The 26208-nt window shown below is 37.3% G+C and overlaps 1 protein-coding gene across 3 annotated transcripts in view; it reads left to right on the top strand.

Moving 5' to 3' along the window:
* Window positions 1-3239: 3239 nt before the first annotated feature.
* The window catches only part of impact (impact RWD domain protein), a 55455-nt gene continuing 32486 nt past the window's right edge, over window positions 3240-26208 (top strand). The window contains exons 1-5 of one of the 3 annotated variants that reach the window (XM_053634294.1): window positions 3240-3571; window positions 3696-3824; window positions 4180-4232; window positions 6433-6495; window positions 6988-7073. In XM_053634294.1, coding sequence (XP_053490269.1) covers window positions 3530-3571; window positions 3696-3824; window positions 4180-4232; window positions 6433-6495; window positions 6988-7073 — 373 coding nt within the window. In that variant the 5' untranslated portion in view covers window positions 3240-3529. The remainder of the gene's footprint in view (window positions 3572-3695; window positions 3825-4179; window positions 4233-6432; window positions 6496-6987; window positions 7074-26208) is intronic. The other 2 variants (XM_053634296.1, XM_053634295.1) reach the window with 2 other exon arrangements.

The following is a 26208-nucleotide window of genomic DNA, read 5'->3' as shown; positions in this document are numbered from 1 at the left end:
TCTAGATTCATTACATATAAAGTGAAATATATCAAGACTTTATTGTTTTAATCTTGATGATTATGACTTACAGCTCATGGAAATCAAAATCCAGTATCTCAAAATATTAGAATAAAGAATTTATAATATAGTATATATTATATATATAGTGTCGACCTGAGAAGAGCACTAATCAGCTAATTAACTCTAAACACCTGCAAAGGTTTCCTGAGTCTTTAATCTCTCAGTTTGGTTCAGTACACACAATCACAATCATGGGGAAGATGGAAGTAAATGTTGCATTTCATTTGGAAATCAAGGTCCCAGAGTCTGGAGGAAGAGTGGAGAGGAACAGAATCCAAGTTGCTTGAAGTCCAGTGTGAAGTTTCCACAGTCAGTGATGATTTGCGAAGCCATGTCATCTGCTGGTGTTGGTCCACTGTGTTTTCTCAAGTCGAGAGTCAATGCCATGTCTACCAGGAGATTTTAGAGCACTTCAAGCTTCCATCTGCTGACAAGCTTTATGGAGATGCTGATTTCCTTTTCCAGAAGAACTTGGCACCTGCCCACAGTGCCAAAACTACTAGTAACTGGTTTGCTGACCATAGTATTACTGTGCTTGATTGGTCAGCCAACTCGCCTGAACTGAACCCCATAGAGAATCTGAGAGACACCAGACCCAACAATACAGACGAGCTGAAGGCCGCTATCAAAGCAACCTGGGCTTTCATAACACCTCAGCAGTGCCACAGGCTGATTGCCTCTGTGCCACGCCGCATTGATGCAGTAATTCGTGCAAAAGGAGCCCCGACCAAGTATTGAGTGCATAAATTAGTGGCAAAATAGTGCACTACAGCAGTCTAATTTTGTTAGTGTTGTTAGTGTGTCCCAAATGACATACTATTCTACATTCTCTCTCTCTCTCTCTCTCTCTCTCTATATATATATATATACACACACACACACACACACACACACACACATACAGTGAGGGAAAAAAGTATTTGATCCCCTGCTGATTTTGTACGTTTGCCCACTGACAAAGAAATGATCAGTCTATAATTTTAATGGTAGTTGTATTTGAACAGTGAGAGACAGAATAACAACAAAAAAATCCAGAAAAACGCATGTCAAAAATTTTATAAATTAATTTGCATTTTACTGAGGGAAAAAAGTATTTGACCCCCTCTCAATCAGAAAGATTTCTGGCTCCCAGGTGTCTTTTATACAGGTAACGAGCTGAGATTAGGAGCACACTCTTAAAGGGAGTGCTCCTAATATCAGTTTGTTACCTGTATAAAAGACACCTGTCCACAGAAGCAATCAATCAGTCATATTCCAAACTCTCCACCATGGCCAAGACCAAAGAGCTCTCCAAGGATGTCAGGGACAAGACTGTAGACCTACACAAGTCTGGAATGGGCTACAAGACCATTGCCAAGCAGCTTGGTGAGAAGGGGACAACAGTTGGTGCGATTATTCGCAAATGGAAGAAGCACAAAAGAACTGTCAATCTCCCTCGGCCTGGGGCTCCATGCAAGATCTCACCTCGTGGAGTTGCATTGATCATGAGAACAGTGAGGAATCAGCCCAGAACTACACGGGAGGATCTTGTCAATGATCTCAAGGCAGCTGGGACCATAGTCACCAAGAAAACAATTGGTAACACACTACGCCGTGAAGGACTGAAATCCTGCAGCGCGCGCAAGGTCCGCTGCTCAAGAAAACACATATACATGCCCGTCTGAAGTTTGCCAATGAACATCTGAATGATTCTGAGGACAACTGGGTGAAAGTGTTGAGGTCAGATGAGACCAAAATGGAGCTCTTTGGCATCAACTCAACTCGCCGTGTTTGGAGGAGGAGGAATGCTGCCTATGACCCTGGAACACCATCCCCACCGTCAAACATGGAGGGGGAAACATTATGCTTTGGGGGTGTTTTTCTGCTAAGGGGACAGGACAACTTCACCGCATCAAAGGGACGATGGACGGGGCCATGTACCGTCAAATCTTGGGTGAAAACCTCCTTCCCTCAGACAGGGCATTGAAAATGGGTCGTGGATGGATATTCCAGCATGACAATGACCCAAAACACATGGCCAAGGCAACAAAGGAGTGGCTCAAGAAGAAGCACATTAAGGTCCTGGAGTGACCTAGCCAGTCTCCAGACCTTAATCCCATAGAAAATCTGTGGAGGGAGCTGAAGGTTCAAGTTGCCAAACGTCAGCCTCGAAACCTTAATGATTTGGAGAAGATCTGCAAAGAGGAGTGGGACAAAATCCCTCCTGAGATGTGTGCAAACCTGGTGGCCAACTACAAGAAACGTCTGACCTCTGTGATTGCCAACAAGGGTTTTTAAACCAAGTACTAAGTCATGTTTTGCAGAGGGGGTCAAATACTTATTTCCCTCATTAAAATGCAAATCAATTTATAACATTTTTGATGTGCGTTTTTCTGGATTTTTTTGTTGTTATTCTGTCTCTCACTGTTCAAATAAATCTACCATTAAAGTTATAGACTGATCATTTCTTTGTCAGTGGGTAAACATACAAAATCAGCAGGGGATCAAATACTTTTTTCCCTCACTGTATATATATATATATATAGAGAGAGAGAGAGAGAGAGAGAGAGAGAGAATATAGAATAGTACGTCATTTGGGACACACTAACAAAGTTAGACTGCTGTAGTGCACTATTTTGCCATATTTTGAATGTTCTAACCATGTTTATATATATATATATATATATATATATATATATATATATATATATATATATATAAATGTAGGGGCTTACATTGCATAAGCAATAGATTAAATTCTTTACGAATATTGACAGTCTTTATGGCCTTCGAGTTATTAGAGCCATATATAGTTTGGAGGTATTGTGGAAGCTCGGTTTCAAAGATAATAACCAAAGGTGCTCTGTTACAATATTTACTTTTATGTATATGAACTTTTGCCAGAATCCTGAGATTTATAAGGTAGTATTCTTTCTGTTTAGAGTGACAGACATTATAATATCCAAACAATCTTTAATCTTTAAATAAAAGAAAAAAAGTCTTTACATATATTTGAGCGTAGAAATCTGGACAACTCTTTCCAAAAGGCAGCAAGGGTTCTACTGTAGAATGTACAGGATTGAATATACAAGTACGCGTCACAACCTACGTGACAGAGCGCAGGTTTGACCCCGGAAGTGTTGGCTTGCACGAGTTCTTTGAACCATGAAAAAAACGAGAAAAAATATAAATAAAAAGCAAACTGCAATAAAGAGTGGTGACACAAATACGAAAAAAAACCCAGACAAAATGTACAATCAATTTACCAAGTGAACGTGTTTGAATCACTTCCCCGGGTTATTGCTAAAGGCCAATCTCAAATGTTTCCCTGTTGAATATGAATTGCACTTCATAGGGTACATTTTCTAACCTAGATAGTGCACTCATGTAGGGCGTATAGAGTTGTTTGGGATTTACCCTGGGTGTCAGTAATTTGCTAGCAAACCTGAATATTGTCAATACACGAACAGCAATGTTTTCAAAATAAATGGACACAATCACAGAAAATGCTGACGATCTGCAGCGACAGGTCAGATTACTCATGATGAATTCTGAAACATATATACACATGATCAGTTTAAACGCGCTTAAAGAACTTCTCTGGAGTGGTGGAAAGTTGTTGATCTGTGATAACTTTGGTTTCACTTTATTAGGTTGAAGAAATCGAAGCGCTTTCATCTATTTATGGGGATGAGTGGTGTGTGATCGACCAGGCGTCCAGGGTCTTTTGCATCAAAATATCAGATGACATTTCTGAGCCGAAATGTTCTGTTTGTTTACAGGTAAATGAAGAACTTTTGAGTGAAGTCATGTAGGCTGTATTGTCAATCCTGCCATCACAGGCAGTACTGTTGTGAAGTTAGGAATGAAATATAGTTCTCTCAGAATTACGGGACAACACAACACGAGAAAAAGCCTATGTAATAATAAAATATACTTAAAAAGTACAGTTTTAAAAGTATTTGTTGCTTTGGTGTATACATTACTGAAAAAACTCAGGAATCAAGTCCAGATGAATTGCCCTTTCTAGTGGATTATTGTGACATGAATGCATTGATATTATTACATTGTTATTGTAAGCGTATAACACAAGTGATGATACTGTTTATGAATTCTTTATCTCTTTGCTTTTAAAAGATCATACTGCCTGAAGACTACCCAAGCTCCTCGCCTCCAATATACCAGATCAAGTAAGTACCCAGTGTTTCTGGGGTTTCTTTGTTTTGTTTTGTTTTTTTGTCACACGGTCAGTATTTATCATAATAATTTGTCATTATAAGCCAGAGATTCTCAACCTTTTGTAACTAAACCCCCCCCCCAAGCCTCCCCTATCATACTCCTCCCCCCCGATATATATATATATATAGGGTGCATGATGGCTTGGTGGTTAGCACGTTCGCCTCACATCACCAGGGTCTGGGGTTCGATTCCCGCCGTGTGTGTGGAGTTTGCGTGTTCTCCCCGTGCTGCGGGGGTTTCCTCTGGGTAATCCAATTTCCTCCCCCAGTCCAAAGACATGCATGGTAGGCTAATTGTGTGTCTAAAGTGTCCGTAGTGTGTGAATGTGTATGTGATTGTCCAGGGTGTACCCTGCCTTGTGCCTGATGCTCCCTGGGATAGGCTCCAGGATCCCCCACGACCCTGAAGAAGGAGTAAGTGGTAGAAGATGGATGGATATATATATATATATACACACACCTAATCTATAATTTTTAGATAGATAGATATTTTTTGCTTTTGTGTTTTTGTACTTTATGACTTTGATAAAACTATATAACAGACAGGTATGGAACATGAATGATCAAAAATGTTTCTGAACACTATAACTACTTTGAACAAGAGCACTAGGCTGTAATAACATGGACTATTTTACATGTAAAACATGTTGCATTACATTCGTCTTGCGTTCTCAAAACATTCACATATGAGTGATGTAAATTGGGACGATGAGCGCGTCTCATTATCCATGACATTGTTAAATCTCCCGCACTCAGCCTCTCACTGAACAGTGCAGAAGCAGAGAGAGGTGTGAGTGCAGCGGGGAAGCAAGACCTTGTGCTTGCAGGACAGTCCTGGCCACATTTGGAAAGTTGCTAAGGTTTGTCCAAAAAGTCGCTAGATTTGTCGCTAGGTGTGTTTTTTTTGCACAAAAAAAAAGTCGGTAAAGGGGTCTGAAAAGTCACTAAGTTGATAACACTGATCTGCACTGACAGCTGGATAAATGACAGGCTAAACTCCACCTCTCCCCAGTAAAAAGAAAATACAGAGGGTGAGGGAACGCTGGGTTTTTCATTCATGCACATTCTATTTGAAAAGCAATAAAATAAACCAAGTACCCAAATGATTCCCTCTCTGGGTTTATTTTTTTATTGAAAACAGTTTGCACCCTCTTCCGATCTCTCTGCCCCCCAGGGGGTTGAGAACCACTGTTATAAGCTGAAAGTCAGAGTGGATAGGAGGAAAGGTGATGCACTGAGCCATAAAAAATCTATCTAGTGTGGCACTGTGCGACTCTGTTTAGTAAAAAAAAAACTTGTTTTGTTTAGTTGTCAGCTATGCCACGTGTGACAGCCGTTGTGTATGATAAACTCAGGGACTGCTGGGAGTGGCAGTGTAATGTGTTTACAGTAGTAACAGATTAAATACAGCCAAAGGGTTTCAGCGCAAGAAATGGTGGTGCTGTAGTGTGATTTACGTTGAGTCCAGAGGGAGGGAGTTGAAGAAAAAATCGTAACTGTACTCAAAATGAATGAGCACCACTGAACATCAACAGGTAGATGATAATAGACAGGATTTCTGCATTTAAGTTTAATCAGTATTTTGCAAATGTCAACAGTGAGATAACCGTTTGAGCATACACAGTGAAAACATGACAACCCTAAGCTCCAGCGCAAATGCAAAGGCACCAAACATGTATTTGTTGATCCACTGTGTTTATGGTAAGATTGGTAAAATTGTGCACATTTAATTTTTCTGCAGATTATTGATTTTTTTTAAGGTATGTAAAGGGTTTATCCAGTGTTTAGGACACCATGTGATCACTGTGAGATTGCCTGAACATTGTTATCTCCTTCCTACAAGTGTAATGGTTTTATTTGCATTGTATATATTAATTAGCCGTCTGTTATTTGCAGTCTGACCTTATGGGGTATTTCAGTAATGTGCTGCTATAGAACTGCTGCTGATTGGCAGTGGAATTTATTTAGTCAAGTTTGCCGAAAGAGCTCATGGAAAGTTATTTTTGTCACCAAATGATTCCTCTAAATCCTTGCATAATCTTTAGTCATTTCGATTAATCAAAATGCATTCACGACTAATTAAACTGAATACACGTGATTCATTTGTGAAAGTACTTTTCATTCCATCATGTTTGTTTTGCTGTGTTTCCAGTGCTGTGTGGTTAAGAGGTCCAGACAGAATCACACTGTCAAACAGCCTCGAGGAACTCTATCTGTAAGTTCTACCATATCTCTCAGAGCCATGCTGATAAGTCTATAAAACATACACAGTTTAATATGTGTAAAGAATGAAACACTTCATTAATCAGCGATAGGGTGGTGTGATGAAGTGGAGTAAACGTTGATTACGTTCCAATAACGGCACATTTTGAACTCTTATACCATTAATAATTTGCAAATACTTGTATTTGTTATTTATTAAAGAATTACAATTTTTTATCCGCTTATCATTACATTTAATGTTGTGGAATGTCAACAAAACGTTATAGCAGCTATAAACAATCGTTCTTTCACCAGCCTCTTTTTTTTCTATTTCTTGAAGTTAATAAGATTTTTTTTAAAAGTTTGTCATGTTAACGTCATGTTACAAAGCACTGACACTGGAGACTCATTCCAAAATGTTAAATGAGCATCTCTTTACTAAAGTATTGTAATCATATTATTTATTATGACTCAGTTATAACCAGGATGTGTTATATCATGGCAGGGAAAATCCTGGAGAAAGCATCCTATACCTGTGGGTGGAGAAAATTCGAGAGTTCCTGGTAGACAGATCGCAAAATGCAAACGCAGGTAAAGCCTGAGTATATGTGTGTGTCACTGGATTCATAAAAACATCCCATGATTATAAACCGGTTCCTTTTTAAAATCACAGCCAATCTGGATCACAGATATGACTCAGTATAATCCAGTATAAGTCTGGAAAAAATGTTTGTAACGTTTCAGATTTGTTCAACACAAAACATTTTGTATACAGTCATTCAGTTGTGGCAGGAAAAGAAAGCTAATAATGTCTTCTGTCACACACTTCCTATATTGCAATACAGTATAATATCCTGAAATGCAGTTATCTTTTTTTGTGCATGTCTGAGAGAACATAGTGCACCTTCTGTGAGTCACAGGACTCTCTTGATATAGATGATAAAGCTTTGAAGAGCAACACTTTTATCTGAGAATTACAGTGTGGACTTAAGAGCTTTGAGATTATATTTCGGCTGTCAGTAATATTTTTCCGTAGCTCAGAGAAAACAGGGAGAAAGAACGTGTTATCTTAAGCAGATGTGTGCAGTTAAGCACTGTTCGGATGGGACGAGATTTCCGGACATATATCTGCTCACTGATGTTAGTGTTTTCATGATGTACACATGCTCGACTAAAAATTCCATGCATGCACCAGACACTGTATTTTAGTATACACTGCCTAAATTTGACCTATTTTTCAGTGTTTGACAGAAAATGTACACTACCTGTATAGTTTTTACATTAATGCACAAAATATTGGCAAACTCACTACATCGTTTCTCCCATAAAAGAGTCAACCTATATTTTTTTTATAAAACTGATATTGCCCTCAGTTGTGATTGTATACTTTTTTGTGTATTTACATTGTCCATATTTCTTGATGAAATATTGGGGTTACAAGAAAGTCTCCAACAATGGCACTGGACGTGGTAGTGCTCCATGCTCAAGTCGATATCATGCAAGAAAAATGGGCCTATGTCAAAGGTCTGAATCAAGCTTAACTGAGAGAAACGACTGATTTTGGCAAACTCCACCCTGCATGTACTTCTCACACTCACCTTAAGTCGAGTTATCAGTCCATCAATCAATCAGTGTTTATTTATAAAGCACATTTAAAAACAACCAAGGTTGACCAAAGAAATGTACAGTGAATAAAAGGAATAAATTAAGAAAAAAATAGACAAAATAAGCAAACAATGAAAGTCATGAATATAAAAGACCCCAAAATAATAATATAGTTAGAGGGTGTTAAAAGCCAGGGAAAATAGATATGTTTTAAGAGAAGATTTATAAGCAGACATGGATGGAGCATGCCTGATATGAAGAGGAATGCTATTCCAAGGTCTCGGACCAGTGGTAGCGAGTTTGGCTCTTGGGACGGTGAGTAGGTGATGGTCACGTGATCTTATGGTTCAAGAAGGAGTGTACGGGAGCAATAACTCAGTTAAGTATTAAGGGCTTTGTAGACAATTAATAAGATTTTAAAGTCAGTCCTATACTTAATAGGGAGTCAGTGCAAGGAGATTAGAATGGATATAATATGGTCAAATTTGCGCTTCCCTTTAAGAACCCTGGCAGCTGCATTTTGTACTAGCTGCAGACGAGAAATGGAGGACTGAGAACACCGTAATACTGTGAGTTACAGTAATCAAGTCGAGATGTTACAAAGGCATGGATTAATGTTTCAAAGTTACTTGTGGATAAAAAGAGCTTAACTTTAGAAAGAAGGCGAAGATGACAAAAAACAAGACATGACAACAGCAGTTATCTTTTTGTCAAACTTTAGGCTGCTGTCAAATAGTAAAAAGTCCAGGTTTCTGGCACACTGCGTATTATATGAGGCAAGAGAAAACACGCTGTTTTCCTTAGGGCGAAAAAAAATGAGTTCAGTCTTCTTTTTGTTAAGGTTTAAAAAAAATACTTGAAAGCCATAGTTTAAGTTCAAATAGGCAATCTAACAGTGGCTGAAGGGATTTTTTATTGTTACAGTGTAAGGGAAGATAGATTTGTGTATCATAGGCATATAAATAAAAGGAAACTCCACATTTATCAAAAATAGAGGCCAGAGGGAGCATATACAGGGAAAACAACACTGGACCAAGAATTGATCCCTGCGGAACACCACAACCAAGAGATATGCCGGAAGAAGAATGATGTCGGAGAAGGAGAGTAAACCACCTCTTTGACAAATAAGAGTGAAACCATTTTAATACAGTGCCATGAAGACGTACACATGTCTCCAGGTGAGACAGGAGTATGTTATGGTCAACCAAAGTAAATCTAACAGATCTAATAGGATCAGTGGAATAATATCCTGGGGACACAGTGTGGGCTTAACATGATCAACAATTTCCTTACAGGAATGCAGATTAAGAGGCTCAAATACAGACCATTTAGAGGAGTATAAAGGAACGTCGGGTAAAGTATATTCACTGTGAGACAACTGTGATCTTATAGCTGTGATTTTGTTTGTGAAGGACTTCCCAAAGCTTTCACAAAGAGTTGTAGAAGGCTCAGAACAGAGTTTTACAGGAGGATTTAACGCAGAGTCAATGGTGGGAAAAAGAACTTGAGGTTTATGACAGTTTTTGGTAATCAGTTCAGAGAGGTATTTGCACTTTGCAGCCTTAGCTGCCCTCTGGAACATAGTGAGAGAATTTCTCATGATTTCATAAGAAACCTGAAGTTTATCCTTCTTCTGTTTGCGCTCAGCTTGTCGGTAAGCCTGTTTGAGAGAACATGTAGTGTCATTATGCCAAGGAACAGGCCCCGGATTATGCTTACGTGTCCAGAATAGAGGCACATGTAAAGTTGAAGTGACTGAGATGTTCGTCAGCATCCAAGTCGTGTAGAGTAGATTCCATTTCAGAAGAACCCCACACTTCTTTGTATGTTGCAGAGAACTCTTAACTGGAGCATGAAGTAAAGGTACGAGACAGGCAAACTATGGATTGTTTTCTGAGGTTTTGACAAGTGCATGGCACATAAAATAATACAGGCATGTGATCAGAAAAGGTCAAGTTGCTGATAATAATGTCTGAAACAGATGGTCCATGAGTTTAAATCAAGTCCAGAGTATGGCCCTGTAAATTACTATCACAGTTTGAAGTAGTTGCATCTCAAAACTGCGATATGAACCAGTGGGAAGAGATTGACAATGAAAAGTGTTTTTAAAAACTGTCACTAGGCCCCCACCGCGACCAGACAAATGCAGGGAGTTAAAAAATTTACAGCTCTCTGGCACCAGTACATAGAGTGTACATAACTCGCCAGGCTTCATCCAAGACTCTGAAATAAATAGAAAAGCCAGTACTTGCAAAGTAAAGAAGTCATTTAAAATGAAGGTTTTATTTTCCAGGGATCATGCGTTAATGAGAGCCATCTTCAGCAGTGATGAAACACTCTCTGGCTTCGTTGCTTACGCAGCGGTCAGAGAGTTTTGAGATTTGCTCTACCACGAGGAGTAATCCAACAACGATGCATGGAGAGGGGAGTGTTATGTCTGAGGTCTAAATACTGATGTGTACAATTTCTGCATTAAATACTTCAGAGTTGTGCAAAGTCAACTCTGAATATGACCCTTCATGCTCAGAGAAAAGCTTATGTCTTTTGTGGTCAGTGGATGCAAGATTTGCTCTAAACAGTCTAAAAACAGTCCAAAATTCCAAATAGTCCATATTCCTGACCCTTCTTGATGTCGTTGCTGGACTTGATTTAACAGTGCTTTAGATGGAAAAAGAAACTGCTCAGTAGAAAACTTACAGTAAAATATCTTATATTTCAAATTTCTTTGTTTTGATGGTCCCTTATTATTAAAGGATCAGTGATGGTGATGAATCACTGATGGATGAGTGGCATATCTTAATGGATCGGACATCTGTAGAGGTCTGTGAGAGAGGCCAGAGATGAGTAATAAAACTGAGTTCTGTCTGTCTTTGGCGTCAAGAAAAAAAATAAACAAAAAAGACATGATTACTGCAAGAGAGAGCGGATACTGATTGAATGAGATGCCTTTTTGTGTCACACACTAGGTGTCAGTGTTTTGTTATGAGTTTACTGTCCCTCACTCACTGTGGCTCAGCTCTGTAATATCTGAAGGATATTACTTGCTCCACTGAGTTGTCTCATACTCAGCTTACTGTGTATAATGGGGTTAGCCAGTGCTATAATCGCAGTCAGCAGACATAGTCATTGTGAGTTCACCTGCTCTCACTGACATTGGCTTTGGTTAGCTGACTCTGTCTAACCAAAGACAGTAAACAACTAGTTTGGCCGGGTGGTCCATTTTATTCTCACCTTTGCTACAGTGAATAATCTCACCTGGATTGTGTAAATTTGTCAATTTTTAGTACGTAATTGTGAAAGAGTAATGATTTCTAATTGCGCTATCCGGTGTTACCCAAAAGAGGCTGGGTTCCTTTTTGAGTCTGGTTCTTCTCAAGGTTTCTTCCTTATGTCATCTCAGGGAGTTTCTTTTTCTCACCAGTCACCTCTGGCTTGTTCATTATACATCTAAATATACATCCAGATTTCTGTAAAGTTGATTTGTGACCATATTTCCAAATAGAATAAAATGAGTAAAATAGAATTGAATTTAATTGAATTAATCAGAGCAATGCTTGAACAGCTAGTTTTAATTCAGTTCAGCTATTTTCAGCACTTATATAATGATTAAAAACACGGTTTTGTATGGTATCCCTCCCACTCTGAGAGCATGGTCAAATTTGCTGTCTTGTCTCTTGGTCACAGATGGCTGTGGCATCATCTGGATTCTAACTTCTGATCTCCTGACAATAGAGCAAACGCTTTTCCGTTGCGCCACTTGGGAGCCAACACAATTTTTTTTTTTTAAAGGATGACACACCATACGTTTGATCTATTTATAATTTTGTGTAATGTTGTGGAACGCCCATTAAGCAAGTTAGTTCCTGTTATCACTTATGTTATAGTAGCTATAAACAATCATTCCCTCACCAACCTCTCTTTTTTTCTCTCTCTTGAAGTTAATAAGACAAAATATAACCCAGCTTGTCATGTTACAAAGAAACCGCAAAGTGTAAAACTTCTCTGTCCTGAAGATGTCACTGAAGACGCTGGAGATGCTAACACTGGTGACTTAGTCCATAAACACCTATCAGAAAACCATATCAACCTTTTCACGCATGATTTAATCTGTTTAAGTGAAGCGTCAATCATACAAGTCCCCATGACTTAGCTGTTAGTATGAGCTGAGCCAGAGGTGGGAGCATCATCCACTGCAAAGCCAGTGGGGGAGCAATGTCTTTTGTGAGGCAAGAAGGGGCAGCGGCATCCTCTGCAAAGCAAGAAGAGGGAATGAAGCACACTGTGCAGAAAGGAGCGATGTCCTCAGTCGAGCAATGTCCAAAGTGGAGCCGGATGGCACGGTGACATCCAAAGTGGAGCAGGTAGACAGAGTGATGCCCATGGCGAGGCTGTGAGCCGTAGTGGTGTCCTCTGCAGGGCAGAGGGACAGAGGGACGTCCTCAGCCTAGCGACAAGCAGAGTGATGTCCTCAGTGGAGCAGGGAGGCTGGGATAAGGTCCTAGCCTGGTTGGGAGCCCCCTCCTTTAAAATTTCTCTCAGGGGGACGCATGGCCAGTTCCTATCCAGGAGCCTCTGCTGGAACTCAAAAAAATCCATTGGTCAGTCAAACTTTCTGTCACGGAGTGACATCAGTGGAAGATGCAAGCGCTGTCAATATTATAATGTGATTCAGGTGCTTAATCTCACATGGTGTGTGACGTAGTTATGTGCTGTGCAGTGGCTGATGGGTTTTGTAGCTCTGTGTCTTTGGCACTATGCTGACAAGAGAAAATTATTCAACACCTGACCAATGATAATTGAGAATTCAACAGCTCCATAGTATAAAAAACATTATACTTTGTATGTAGACTAATGAAAGAGTGCCTACATGTATTATAAGTAATGAAAGAATGAAATAATGTTGCATTTCAAGCCCATACAACAAAAACTATTTTAATACTATTTGTTTGGACTGTTATTACAGTGCAGTTGTTACTGATTTCCTGCACATCTTCAGTTCTCTTGCCATCTTTTTTTTTTTTTTTTTTTTTCAGGAAGCCCCAAGGCTTAATATTTTCTTTATCTTTGTTTTGGTCACCTGTGGAGACTCCTGAATGCATGCTTCCACACATTATAATCAATCAGATCTTTGTTTCTTGTTAAGCACCTTTTTCGCAGCAGGATGAAATTTTTTTATTTTTATAAAATCTTTTTATTTACTAACCCCTATGGTGAGCAACAAATAAACTCAATTATAGTCCTCATTTTCACGCTGCACTTTGTCATTATAATGATGAGTGGATTCTGAGCTCTTTTTTTTTTAATAGAAATAATGTTTAAAATATGAATGCATGATCTTGTGTGGTTGGACGACATCCAATAACCAAGGCAGCGGGCTGAGGCTCATTTTTGAATAGGGCTAAACAGCAGTGCACAGAAAGCTTCATTTTCATCACTACACTGAGGAACCCTTATTGCCAGAATGCATCTGTGCTAGAGTCACTGAGAGAGCTGGTATCTCTGATCTTATGGAAGCCCTGGGCTTTCTCTAAATCGCTGTTGTCATCTGTAAGAACCCAGGTGATCACAGGTAACAATGATTCTAATGAGAGCTGAAAATTACAGAGCAGGCTTTCATGCTTTTAGAGCTCGGGCCCTCAAATGTTAACTCTAGATTACAAGCTTGTGCTCTGCTGGTGTCAGCCAGAAGGTTTCTTCCTTATTTTGTTTCAGGGAGTTTGTCCTCGTCTCTGTGGCCTCTGACTTTCTCATTATAGATCTAAATCTATATCCAGATTTCTCTAAGGCTACTTTTAACTATGTATGTGATGTGCAAATAAAATTGAATTTCTTTTTCTGCACATTCTATTAAGAGTGATTGTACTTGTTGCTTGCAAACATGCTTAAGAGGTTAGAAAAGGTTCTATAACAATTAGTATTAGTACTTTTAATATTTAGTCATTAGTGTTTTTAATATGTAAATTAAATATATTCAGTGTTTATGTATAATTAGTCATTTTATAATATATAATATTACACAAATAATTTTTTATTAAGCTTCAAAGAAAAGGTTCTTTCTGCATTCCACAAAGGTTCACAATATATGACAAATACTGTACATAGAACAAATCTACACTGCGACCCCTATTTTAGCAAATCCAGAATATATAAATATGCAAATTGGAAATACTTCCAACTCTACACACACTCGGTCATTACTTATAGTGTGATGTAACCAGGGGTAATTTTCTGGGGAGGATGAGGAAATATATTAATAAAATTACTGCTGATATGATGTGCATGTATCATATGTAATTAAATTCAGAAGTGGAATGGGCTCATGCATTTTGGGTGGATGTCAGAGTCAGACATTAATAGGAGTGTTGACAGCAAAAATTTGTTATTTAATAATTTATGAAGTGATCTAACATAAGCTAATCTTATAAATCATTTTATGATGGTTAGACTGAAAATTGATTAAAAGAACTTCCTGATAATATGTGGAAATGGCATTTTATTTTATAAAACAAGAGCTACACTTCATGCTTGCTTCCTGCAAAGCTTCATTGGCTGTCACCTCGATATCCCTGAGCTCAGAGTGTAGCTAGCTAGTAGCTTTCAAAGAGAAATGGGAAAATGCATGTTTCCTAATGATGAGGAATCGTAATGATGACCTTTATTATAACATTATGACCACAATTACTGTACAGAACAATGTTATATGATGTACATAATCGACTATGCTGTATGCGTGTTATGTTAACATCCATGAGAAAGCATATGGAACAGGTCTAAAATATATCAGGGTAGTTCAAACCTGAAATCCACCCCTTTATCTCTGCCTCTGGGTTGCACATGTAGACAATAAGATTTTCAGTTTTCCTACATTGCAATTTTTGCACGTTATATCTGCTTGTATCTGAATTAGTTTCTGTGATATAGATCCTTTAAAATGACATCTAGTACTAGACAACAGTTTCATGCATCTTAGCATGAATAGTTCAAAAGTAATGACTTTTACAGGTAACTTTTTTTTACAGGGCCACACTCCCTTGATAAAACCTCTTTTATCTCAGAAGCTAATGGAGATGCAAGCCTGAATTTCTGCACACTATTTACCTGGAATACTGACAATAATACTGAATATATAAAGCAAATCTGAGATGGGCACTCAGGAACATTTTTTAAAAAACTGGTGAGGTGCGGTGGATTCACCCATTTAACAAAATGCACTGGGAGTTGAAGCCTTTGCCTGAAAGTATCTTAGGGTTCCTGGTGGCATCAGATACAATCATGTGCAGGAAATCAACAATGGGTAAACTGCCAAGCTAAATAGTGGAGTTTATTCAAATGTACTAAAGTCCTTTGGGTCAATTTCTGCAAAACATGACTGAGTCGACAGTCATAATGAGCGTCCTCTGTGAGAAAAATGGAAATGTGATAAATTGAGTCATTTTCATTCTGTCCTTTATTTAAATTAGCAGTGACTGCTGCATATTAATCAAATTATTCAGAAAAGCTGTCATCATTTAGTACACTGACTGGCCTGTAAACTCATCCCCTAAAACGTCACAGCTTTAATTTGAATTTGATTGAACTTTATTCTCAGTATATTTATACACAGTTGTTAATTCTTATGAAATGCTGTGTATTCATTATAATGAAAATAGGGGAAAAACTTTAGGTACGTCTATAAAGTATAAGAAGCAAATCTTATATTTATATTTAAGTCAGAAGAGTTCAGTGATTCAATCAATCAGTAAATATAGTATTAATTTTAAACACAAACACTAAGATTATTTTGATGCTAAAACTTCCAGTACATTATATATCAATCAGATTGGAGAAGGTAATCTTACATTAATGGCTGACATTAAGCTATAGTTTTTTCACTTGGACAGATAGGGACACAGGCCACACCTCCATCATCAGGACTGACAGACATGAAGGCCACATCTGCTTTAGCTTTATTTGCAAGTACACAAGCCATGACTTCTTCACTGGGGCTGACAACCACAGTAGCCACACCTTCACTAGCTTTATTGACAGCTACACAGGCCACACCTCCTTCACTGGGACTGACAGGTACAGAAGTCATAATTTCCTTACTAGGACTGATGTGCACACAGGCAGCACCTCCATCACGTGATTGGCAAGCACAGAGGCCACGCCTTCTTCACTGTAACCCTCACGCAAAAAGGCCAAGCCTCTTAAACTGAGAAAGGCAAGAACATAGGCCACGCCTACTTAACAGTTATTTGATTAATGGGAACAGAGGCTTCATTTCTTTCAGTGTGATTGACAGGCACAAATAAAGTTTACAGGCTGTTTGATGTCTCCAGAGTTGACAGTGGCCTGATGCTTGCTGTTTTCCCTTTGATTCTCGTCCAGTTGTTTTGCGTTACTCTTCCATATGGCCTGCTATAAATTCCACTCATTTGATCCTTCATTCATTAGTCTAAGACTGTGGCAACTGTTGCTATGAATCAGTCTGTTCTAGGCTTATAAAAGTGGCCATAAATGCTCAAAATCTTTTCTTTTTATTTCTCTTTTACTATTTTAGAATTGTTCTGTTTTGATGCTGTTTGTTGGTTATTTATTTTATGTTCTTAATTTGATGTTAAGGTTTGCTTTTATGTACCAACTATAGTTTGATTGGATTGCCATGCATAGGAATACCATGAGTTAAAAAATGGTCAATACAAATTTCTCAAAAAAAAAAAGTCTTAACATGTTTAACATTCAGATCTAAAAAAAATTAAAGTTTTAAATTTAAAATTTATAGAAAATATATTTTTTGTTTGTTTTTTTAAACAAAATATAACAGTTTTCCTGACATATACTAAATATATGCAGTTTAGGACTGTTGCATGATACACCTGTAGTCAGATGTATTTTTTAAAAAGCTAAGACGTTCATAGGAGTCTAATCAAAATATATTTTTTCACTGAATTAGCTATTTTTTTTTTTTTTTAGAACATTTGTAAAGATATGATAGAGCCATGCTGCACTGAGAATGGCAAAGTATCTAGAGAGCAACAGAAATCACGATAATGATTTAAGTTAATTACACTACAGGTCTTGGGTGATTCAAAGGTGGTTAATATCTTATATTTTCTTAAAAAGAGCCTTAAATCGATTGTAAATAAGTGTGGACACTGTGCAAGAAAGGGCTAAAAGGCTTAATATCCTCTATAGAAATTCTCCCTTGCAGTGTACTCAGTCGCAAATAAAATATCCTACTTACGTTAATTAAACAGTGATTTGGATAAAGGTAAACCTCTGACACAAGAGATTTTGTGTTGGGGATTTTATGTAATTGATCTGGGTTTACAGGTCTCTCAGAAAGGATTACAACCTAAGCTGTGTAATAGAGTCAAAGCTCACAAACAAACTGCATGTTTTTTTTTGACCTAGCAAATACATTTTGTATTTTCAAGTCATTATTTTGTAGTGAGGCCTTATTGTTGTTTTCATTAGTATATGTGTGTATAGTAGCAGTTAGTGTGTAAAAACCTATACGAATGAAGAGTGTATATGATACATGTACTCAAAATCTCCACACTTTAGCGTTTTGACTGGCTCATTTGTATTACCTCATGTTTTATCAGATTTTGGTGTTTTTACTTATTCAACTGCTTGAAGCATCTGGTATGTTTATAAACCATGCAGTAATCTCCCAGCTCTCTGAATATTTCACACATTTCCATGTTTATAGCTGAAATCCATATTCTTGGCTCTGTGCCTGGTTTACGACTCATTGAGCCTTATGGTAAAGCTACAATGCACAGGATTTCATTTGTTGAAAAAAAAAAACATAATTAATGAGTCATGAGAGAAAACACTTTATATCATGATGTTTCTGTGCTGAGAGTCTCCCTGACAGTCCTGTTGTCATGTATCAGAGAAGGAACGCTGAACTACAGTTCCCAGTAGCCACTACACCACACCGTCATGTCACATGATCACTTGCACCTGAACTTCATTCATGTTAACGAACACTCGTGTGTATATAGCCACAGTTTGCACTGCACTCCTTCTCTTACGTTTGTCTTTCTTTGCCGTCGTTTCTGTTGCTGTGTTTATGGTCTTTGGTTTATGTTTATTCTTTGCCTTAGTGTTTTTGTCACAAGTACTATAGATACTGTTTTGTTTGTATTGTTATTAAACCTAATCTGCACTTGCATCCGTCTCCGTCCCCAAATCATCCATCCATCTATCCATCTTCTACCGCTTACTCCTTCTTCAGGGTCGCGGGGGAACCTGGAGCCTATCCTAGGGAACATCGGGCACAGGGCGGGGTACACCCTGGACAGGGTGCCAGTTCCCAAATCATGATATCTGTAATAGTACTCCACAGTTAGATCTGTGTAAACAGTGGAACTGGCTGGAAATTTGTATGCATATGTTATATGCCAACTCTGATATGTAAAACATAATCTCTGCCTAATTTCAGACACAAAAGAAGTCTGGATATACAGGGACAGGCAGGAACTGCAGCCAATCATGAGAGAGAAAACATGAGAGTGTGTGAGTGGGAGAGTGAAAGAGTCTGATATTATTCTATAAGAGAAAACAGGATTCAGGACTGATGAAGTTCTCTAGCTCAACACCTTCTCAACTGGGTTCCAATACAAAATTCAACTGAGTATAAATCTATTATCATTCACTAGCTTCCCAACAAATTAGTAAACAGAAAATGAAACTCAAGAAAAAAGTTCAAACTGACTTCTTTTTCTTCTTATATAGTGTAATATCAGACTCTTTCTGTACTAGTATTTTGGAAGATCTGTATTTTACTTAAGTGTTATTAAAATTGAATGCTTGGACTCATGCTCAAGTAAATTTATAAGAGAAAAACATTTATTTCCCTCCTTACATTTTTATTTTGACCTTCAAAGTACTCATTAAAAATCTCAAATTCCATGAGGATTTGCGAATTTTTTTCTATTTTTCTCTTGCCCAACTGTTATCACTTTTTAAATTCAAATTTGCATCAAACTTCAAAATATCAAACTGCTCATAACTGTGCTAATTTGTTTTTGAAGTCCATTTGTATTAACATTTAAAGAACCATGTCTCCACAAAGTTAACTTTAAGTATGGTAAGTTTGTTAACTAGTGTTGTTTTGTTGTTAATGCCAAATTCGCATTCATTCCATCGGTATGGAAATGTAAATGAATTAAAAATTATTTTCTGAATTGTTCATTTTGATCAGTTAAAAAGATTTATTTTTATTCTTGAATACTTGTATGCTTAAATGTCTACTCTCTCACTTTTACTCAAGCAGATTTTTGGCTCCATACTTTTAATTCATTTGTTAGTCGCTTTGGACAAAAGTGTCTGCTAAGTGAATAAATGTAAATGTAATGTAATGAGTGAAATTTATTTTTGACACAGTACCAATACTTCTACTCAATTATAGTTTCTTTGTTTTCTTTCCACCCCTGGTAGTCTGGCATTGTTTGTTACTGAAGTTGTGGCTTGATTTCTTTTGACATATAAGACCTGGCATATGACGTATGCTTACAAATGTCCGGCAAAATCTGATCTGACACCACTGACCGACTGATAAAATACTGGGAATTTATAGTGCATCCATTTGAATGTTTGTCTTTCCAGAAGCATCTGTTTTGATTATTTTCTTTCCTTCCTTGGAACATAGTATTCTTGTATAAAATGATGACCAAGGTTGTGTGGTAAAAGTTGGCGGTACTGCAACAGTTCCATAATTTTTTGCAGTTAGTACTGTATAAACTATATGTGTGAATGTAATCGGTATTTTAATATGCAATATATTAATATATTAATATATCAATTATCAATATATCAATCAATATAAAAATATATAAATTTTTATGGTACAAAACAGCAGTTATGGTGAACAGAGGCAAAGCTGAAAAGGCCTGACATGCTTCAAGCTGCCCTTTTCTACTGACTAACACAGATCTAATCGGGATCGATGAAAGGCCTTGTCAAGAATGGTTAATCTTTTTCAGCCCTCTCAAAGGCTCTGTGATATGGGTGGCAAGTTCAAGATCAATGTGTATCGCTTTACCGCTCTGCTTTCCTCCAACTCCAGACAAAATCCCCCAGTTCTTTTCCACACCAGATTATGATTTGGGTTTTCCTAATCTACATTTTTAATTATCTCACACACTTCGTTAGCAAGTGAGTATAGTAGCACAAGTAAAAAAAAAAAACTCTCACAAATGAAGATTACACGTTAGTGTTTTGTTTTTTTTAACAAACGATAGGTATTGGTAGATTTAATCAAGTTTAATCAAGTCTATGACAGTTAACTATAGTGAGCTAAACTTTATCTTACAAATGCTACGGTGATGCTTTTTGACCATTTTTAGTTACACTTAGTGTTGTGGAATGTCCGCAAGACAGGTTAGTTGTCGTTATCACTTACATCATAACATTTATAAACAGTCGCTCCTTCACCAGCGTTTATTTGTTTCTCTCCCTTGAAGTTAATGAGACAGCTTGTCATGTTACTGAAAAACCAGAAAGTGCTCTGTAATTGCACTATCCTTTCATGACACTGGCAACAACAGAGTCCATAAATGTTCAATAAACATCTCCTTCAACCAAGTCAGTGAATTTTTCTTTGTTAAATATCAACCAATATTTTGAATCATTTTATTGGTCTTAGATTATGGTAATTATATTACCATAAAAGTCCCAGTGAATTAGTTGTTACCGTACAAAATATACTACATTAGAGCAAGCTAAGCTAATGAAGATTGTGGTACTGAGTTAGTTGAGCTTACAAATGCTGTGGTGATAAAACAGCAAGTCTGAGTTGATCTAACAAAGGCTAAGGTACCAACTAAGTGAGCAAAGCCATTAAGATCTATGATGGTAACCAAAGGCTGTCAAAATTAATTTGGATGTTGTTGTGAATTTTTCAGTTCATGTTGTTTCTTAGCGTTTTGGGCATGGTCACCGTTGCAGCTTGTTTTGTCTTAATAATAGGTCATTTTTTTTAAGTCACTTGCTAACAGACTGGTGCTATTACTGTGCAAGATGACTGTATTCATTTGATTTCGATTTCAAAACTTCTCCATGAAATAAGGACCATAATATGCACTTTATTTGTAATATCTCAGCCATTTCACAGATCACCATTTTGTCAACGCCCCCCAGCAACTGTTGACTACCGTTTCATTATCAAATCTTACAGCTACATTTTTTTGCACATTCTTGCTGTGTTATTTGTATTGGTTTTAGCACTTGTTATAACAACCATGTAGAAGACCACCGTCTTTTCTCGTTTATTTCTTTCCTTGCGTGTAGTTAGTGCCATAGAACGACCATATGGGTATGCAGTTGACTTTTAATATGCAGATTTAATTTGCATAAAGTACAAAATGGCAGTTGGATTAAAAGGATGAAAGACAACATTGAAAAGCCTTGAGTTGCATCAAGCTGCTCTATTCATGAACTTGCAGTTTGGATGCCATATATCACCACCTGAGCTGCATTCAAGCACAGGAATTATTTCTTATGACCAAGGTGTGAGAGTGTAGCATCTCTAGCAGCCTATATTAAAATCAAATTAATATGAAAATGATGTTCCTGGGAAGGAGGTGTGAGAAGGAAGAGAGGTGTGAGAATGCTCAGTGTTTATATCCAGCTCTTGCCTTCACTGCTGGATTTTTTTCCTGGCTAGTTACTGCTATATTGTGACAACAGATAATCAAGCAGAAAGAAGCACTATAGTGCCTAAAATGCAGCTGATATTTAACACTACTTCAGATAAAAATGGGTCTCTGCTGGGGTGCACTCTATAAATCTAGGGTATAAAATCTACACACGGGTTCGCAGATGGCTTCGATTTTCAGGTGATTGTATATGACCTAAAGAAATAGCAGCACAGCAGTGGAATTTGTGGAAGCCAGACATTTTCTTATATGAAAAGGAACATGATTGCAGTGCATTATGAGGCCAGCTACTACTTTCCTGTATATCTCCTGTATATCTGATGACCATGGTTACCATTGTTTTTGGAGGTGTGCAAATAAAAATGGTTTAGCCCTAGTTTTACCATGGTTACTGTGGTTTGGATCAGGGGTGTCCAAAGTTCTGCCCCAGGGCCAAATGTGGCTGGTAGACAGATATTAAGTGGCCCGTGGCTTCTCTATTATTGTCTGACTACACCTGCATATATATTTACAAAATGATTATTTAGTCATGGTTACAGACAAAAAACACCTTTAACACTGAGAAGAAGCAGTTTCAAAAGAGCTGGAAACCACTAAGCATGGAAAACCTTTTGTGAAGTCCTTAACTAAAATTGATTTGCAACCAAGTACTAAAATGTCAATTTAATTATGATTATACTTTATTATATATTTTCCAAATACTTTTGGTCCCAAAAAAAGGGGCCCACATGGACTTTTGGACACACCTGTTTTAGCCATTTTTTACATGATTACTATGATATAACTTTGATTTAAACATGGTTATTATGGTTTGACCATAATTTTATCATGGTTACTATGGTTTTATCATGGTTTTACCATAGTTACAACAATATAGTCATGGTTTTAAAGCCATATTTTTTCACACTGATAAAAAATAATCTTGGTAAACATCTTCCCATTTTTTAATTAATAGATTTAATGTTGCTCTGCAGGGTGTTCAAAGTTTGGGATATATAGTTGCAATCAAAATTATTCAACCCCCATTGCAAATCAGGTTTATTGTCAAAATTTACAGACTTTCAGCTGTTTGCAATGAACAAATCAAACAAAAGCAGTTGAAATAGTTCAACACATCGAATGCTTTAAGTGGTTTCCCCAAAATCAACTGAAAATGCAACTTATAATGATTTCAGTATCAAAATTATTCAACCCCTTCATGGTAAGCATCTTTAGTATTTAGCAGAGCACGCTTTTGCTGATATGACCTGCTGCAAACGAGATGCATAGCTTCTGGCAGCATTCCTGAGGAATCTTAGCCCATTCCTCATGAGCAATGGCCTCCAGTTCAGTAATATTCTTGGGTTTGCGTGCTGCAACCGCCTTCTTCAAATCCCACCAGAGATTTTCTATGGGGTAAAAGTCAGGTGACTGTGATGGCCCTGTAGAATCTTCCAGGACTTCTTCTAAAACCAAGCCTTGGTTGAATTTGAGGTATGCTAGGGATCATTGTCCTATTGGAAGGTCCAATGACGCCCAAGCTTCAGCTTCCTCACAGATGGCATGAAGTTTTCTCTTCAATGATTTGATGTTTTGATACTTCTATGAATCCATCTTACCTTCCACACGCTGCAGGTTTCCAGTTCCAGAGGATGCAAAGCAGCCAATTGCTGTCCCCACACTATGTTCCAAATAGTACAGCCTTGTATTAATGGCTTTCAAAAATGCTGACTAGCTAGACAGCCTCATTTCAAATGGAACATGGGGGGAGTGACGGCAAAATGAAGCATCCTTAACAGCAGTGTTTTTCTCAGTAGAAAAACATTGTGTGCCAACACAAGCTGTACAACTACACAGCCAAGGCAGGCATCTGCTTGAAATAATAAAACCAGGTTGGATTAGGTGATGGATTGTGATAAATAAAATGCACTTTTATTAATGAACAGCATTGAGAGTTTTTCATTCACAGACTCTGCACAAAAATCAAGGTCTTCTATGAAAATATAGACAGTACAGACAATCGATCAGAAGATGTCTTTTAAAAATCTTTTTTTTTTTTTTTTTAGAATAGCTAGCAGCAGAAGCAGATCAAAATGCTTTTTAAAGTTATCATTTAAAGCTGCAGCACTGAACTTTTGCCTCTTTGTCGCCATTTCTGTTTAAAACATACAATTGCAAGTTACTTGGGGAGTTTTTGTTTTGTTTTGTTTTTTTAGGTGGGTTGTGCCTCGGTACTGCTCCTCTGCGCAGATTAATCTGATGGTTTGAGGTATACATATGGGCTGTATATTAGCTCTAATACTTGACAACGAAGGTGGTGCAGATACGGTTTTCTTGGGGTAGAGGCAAATTTCTCTCTCTCATAGCTAGCAGAAAATAAGTACAATTTACCACACTGACCAAAGCAAAACAAACGAACACGAAAAACAATAATAAGAAAATTGATACCTAGTTGAATTAAGCGAACAAATGAGCTAATGTAAGCTAGCTACCTACTGAGCCACTGAAATGTCTTACCTGTTCAGCAGAAAAACAGCCATCTCTGCATTAGTCTTCAGATCCTTCAGATCTCTGAGTTTTTGCCAGCTATCAAAAGCCATGTCGATATTTATTCTCATTTTAGCACAGGCTCTGTCACTTTTCATTTTTGACTGCAGGCTCTCCGCAGTTTGAGGCTTCTTGGATTTGACAACAGGTGATTCCCCAGATGTTGTAGCCGGCTCTTCTTCTTTCTGTTTACAGACGTGATGTAACCATGCAAAGATGAATTACGTCAAACTGACAGTTCCTGCAAAAAATCAAACCCGATAGCTCAAATGATAAATCATTATTATAAGCCTACCATTGCGAATTGGGGTAAGGTAAGGAGACAGTTTTGAGCACTGATTTTTTTTATATACTTGCTCAATAAATTATTATTGTTTTTGTTTGTTTTTTAACCAAAAAAGTTCAGTACTGTATATTTAAGCAGTATTCATGCTGTTCATTTCTAAAATTAGTGTTTGTAATAAATTGTGTCTTCTATAATAAAACTCTCACATCCCGTCTTTTCTAAATGAACACGAGCAGCATGAGCCATATAGTGTCACATGTTTGCGTTATTCATGGTGATAAGATCACATTCTTGTATCTTAAATTTACCTACAGAAAGCTACAATCCTGATAATGTGATATCAAGAATGAAAGGAATAAGGAGTAAAACACTTGGAAACATGGTGTTATAGGAAATAATCAAAAGGGTGATGTGTTGTGGCCCCAATTTTTTTTTCCATGAGACACGCTTGATAGACATTTTAAAATTGTGGTGCACTTTTTAATTATGCCTATAGACGCAGGTCATAACATGGAGAAAAAATATCCAGATTAATACATTCTAACATTGGCTAACTATTCTCAAATATCCCATGATATTTGGTGTTTATATAACAGTTTGTCTGCAATGTATTTGGTTCCTATTCATGCTGTGTTACTCTAGAACATGGTTTTAATAATCCATTAAGCTGAGCTGCATTTGGCCTTTTATTCAGTCCACGATATCTAACTATCTTAATATTACCCTTAAGTATCTGACTAGGAACAGGAAGAGCAGATTAGCTGAGCAGTCACTGGTGCAGTATTTAATGTTTTCTTCTTATCCCTGCTTAAATAAATGGCATAATTATGACAATGTCATGAAAAATGGCACCTCACTTTCCATAAAGCAAGCATTATAGTAATGAGATGCCTCTATCAGTGGGCTCTGCAGATCTCCCCAGGAGATCAAAAGGATGGACTCATGAATATTCACTACATAAGGCACTGACAGGATTGGGCAAAGTTGGGCTGGGGAATGGGAGATGGTCGTAGGTTACTGTAGCATGAATGTGACAACCCATCATTAACTATGATTAACTGCAGAAATTGCTTTGCTCCAGCCTGAATTGTATGATTACATCTATTTATTTATTTATTTATTTTGTTTGTGTGATTTTAGTGTTACAAGTGTTTTCTCAATTCATATCGTCTCAGCTCGGCATGCATATTTATTTAATATTTAATTAATACTGCATCTAGTTAATTCATGGCCTCAGTATTATATGGTTTTGATTTGACACTCAGTCTTAACCCAGGTAATATTATGTTCACAAATGATTATCTTTGTATTGGATATACACTATGGATATCTAACAATCCTGCAATATATAAATGAGCATTCATTGAGGTTCCAAACAAGTTTTCTGTGAGTGTTTTGATAAATTGTGTCATTGGTCTGATTAACCCAATTAATTTTGGTTAAATTCATTAATTAATGGGTTCAGCAGATGGTTAAATAAATTTCAAGGATGGAAATCTTTCGGGTATTGAAAATATGATTCTGTTTTGATCCAAGGGCCCACAATGCAACTATAAATCAATTATTAATGCATCTTGCAGCTTTAATGTATCAATTTCTCCATATCCTATAATGTCTATATTTCTTCTAGTATAACCACTTTGTTTTTAATAGATTT

The sequence above is a fragment of the Ictalurus furcatus genome, chromosome 10, assembly GCF_023375685.1.
Source record: "Ictalurus furcatus strain D&B chromosome 10, Billie_1.0, whole genome shotgun sequence".
Taxonomy (NCBI): Eukaryota; Metazoa; Chordata; class Actinopteri; order Siluriformes; family Ictaluridae; genus Ictalurus; species Ictalurus furcatus.
The sequence above is the reverse complement of the archived record's forward strand: the minus strand, read 5'-3'. Positions and strand labels throughout refer to the sequence as shown.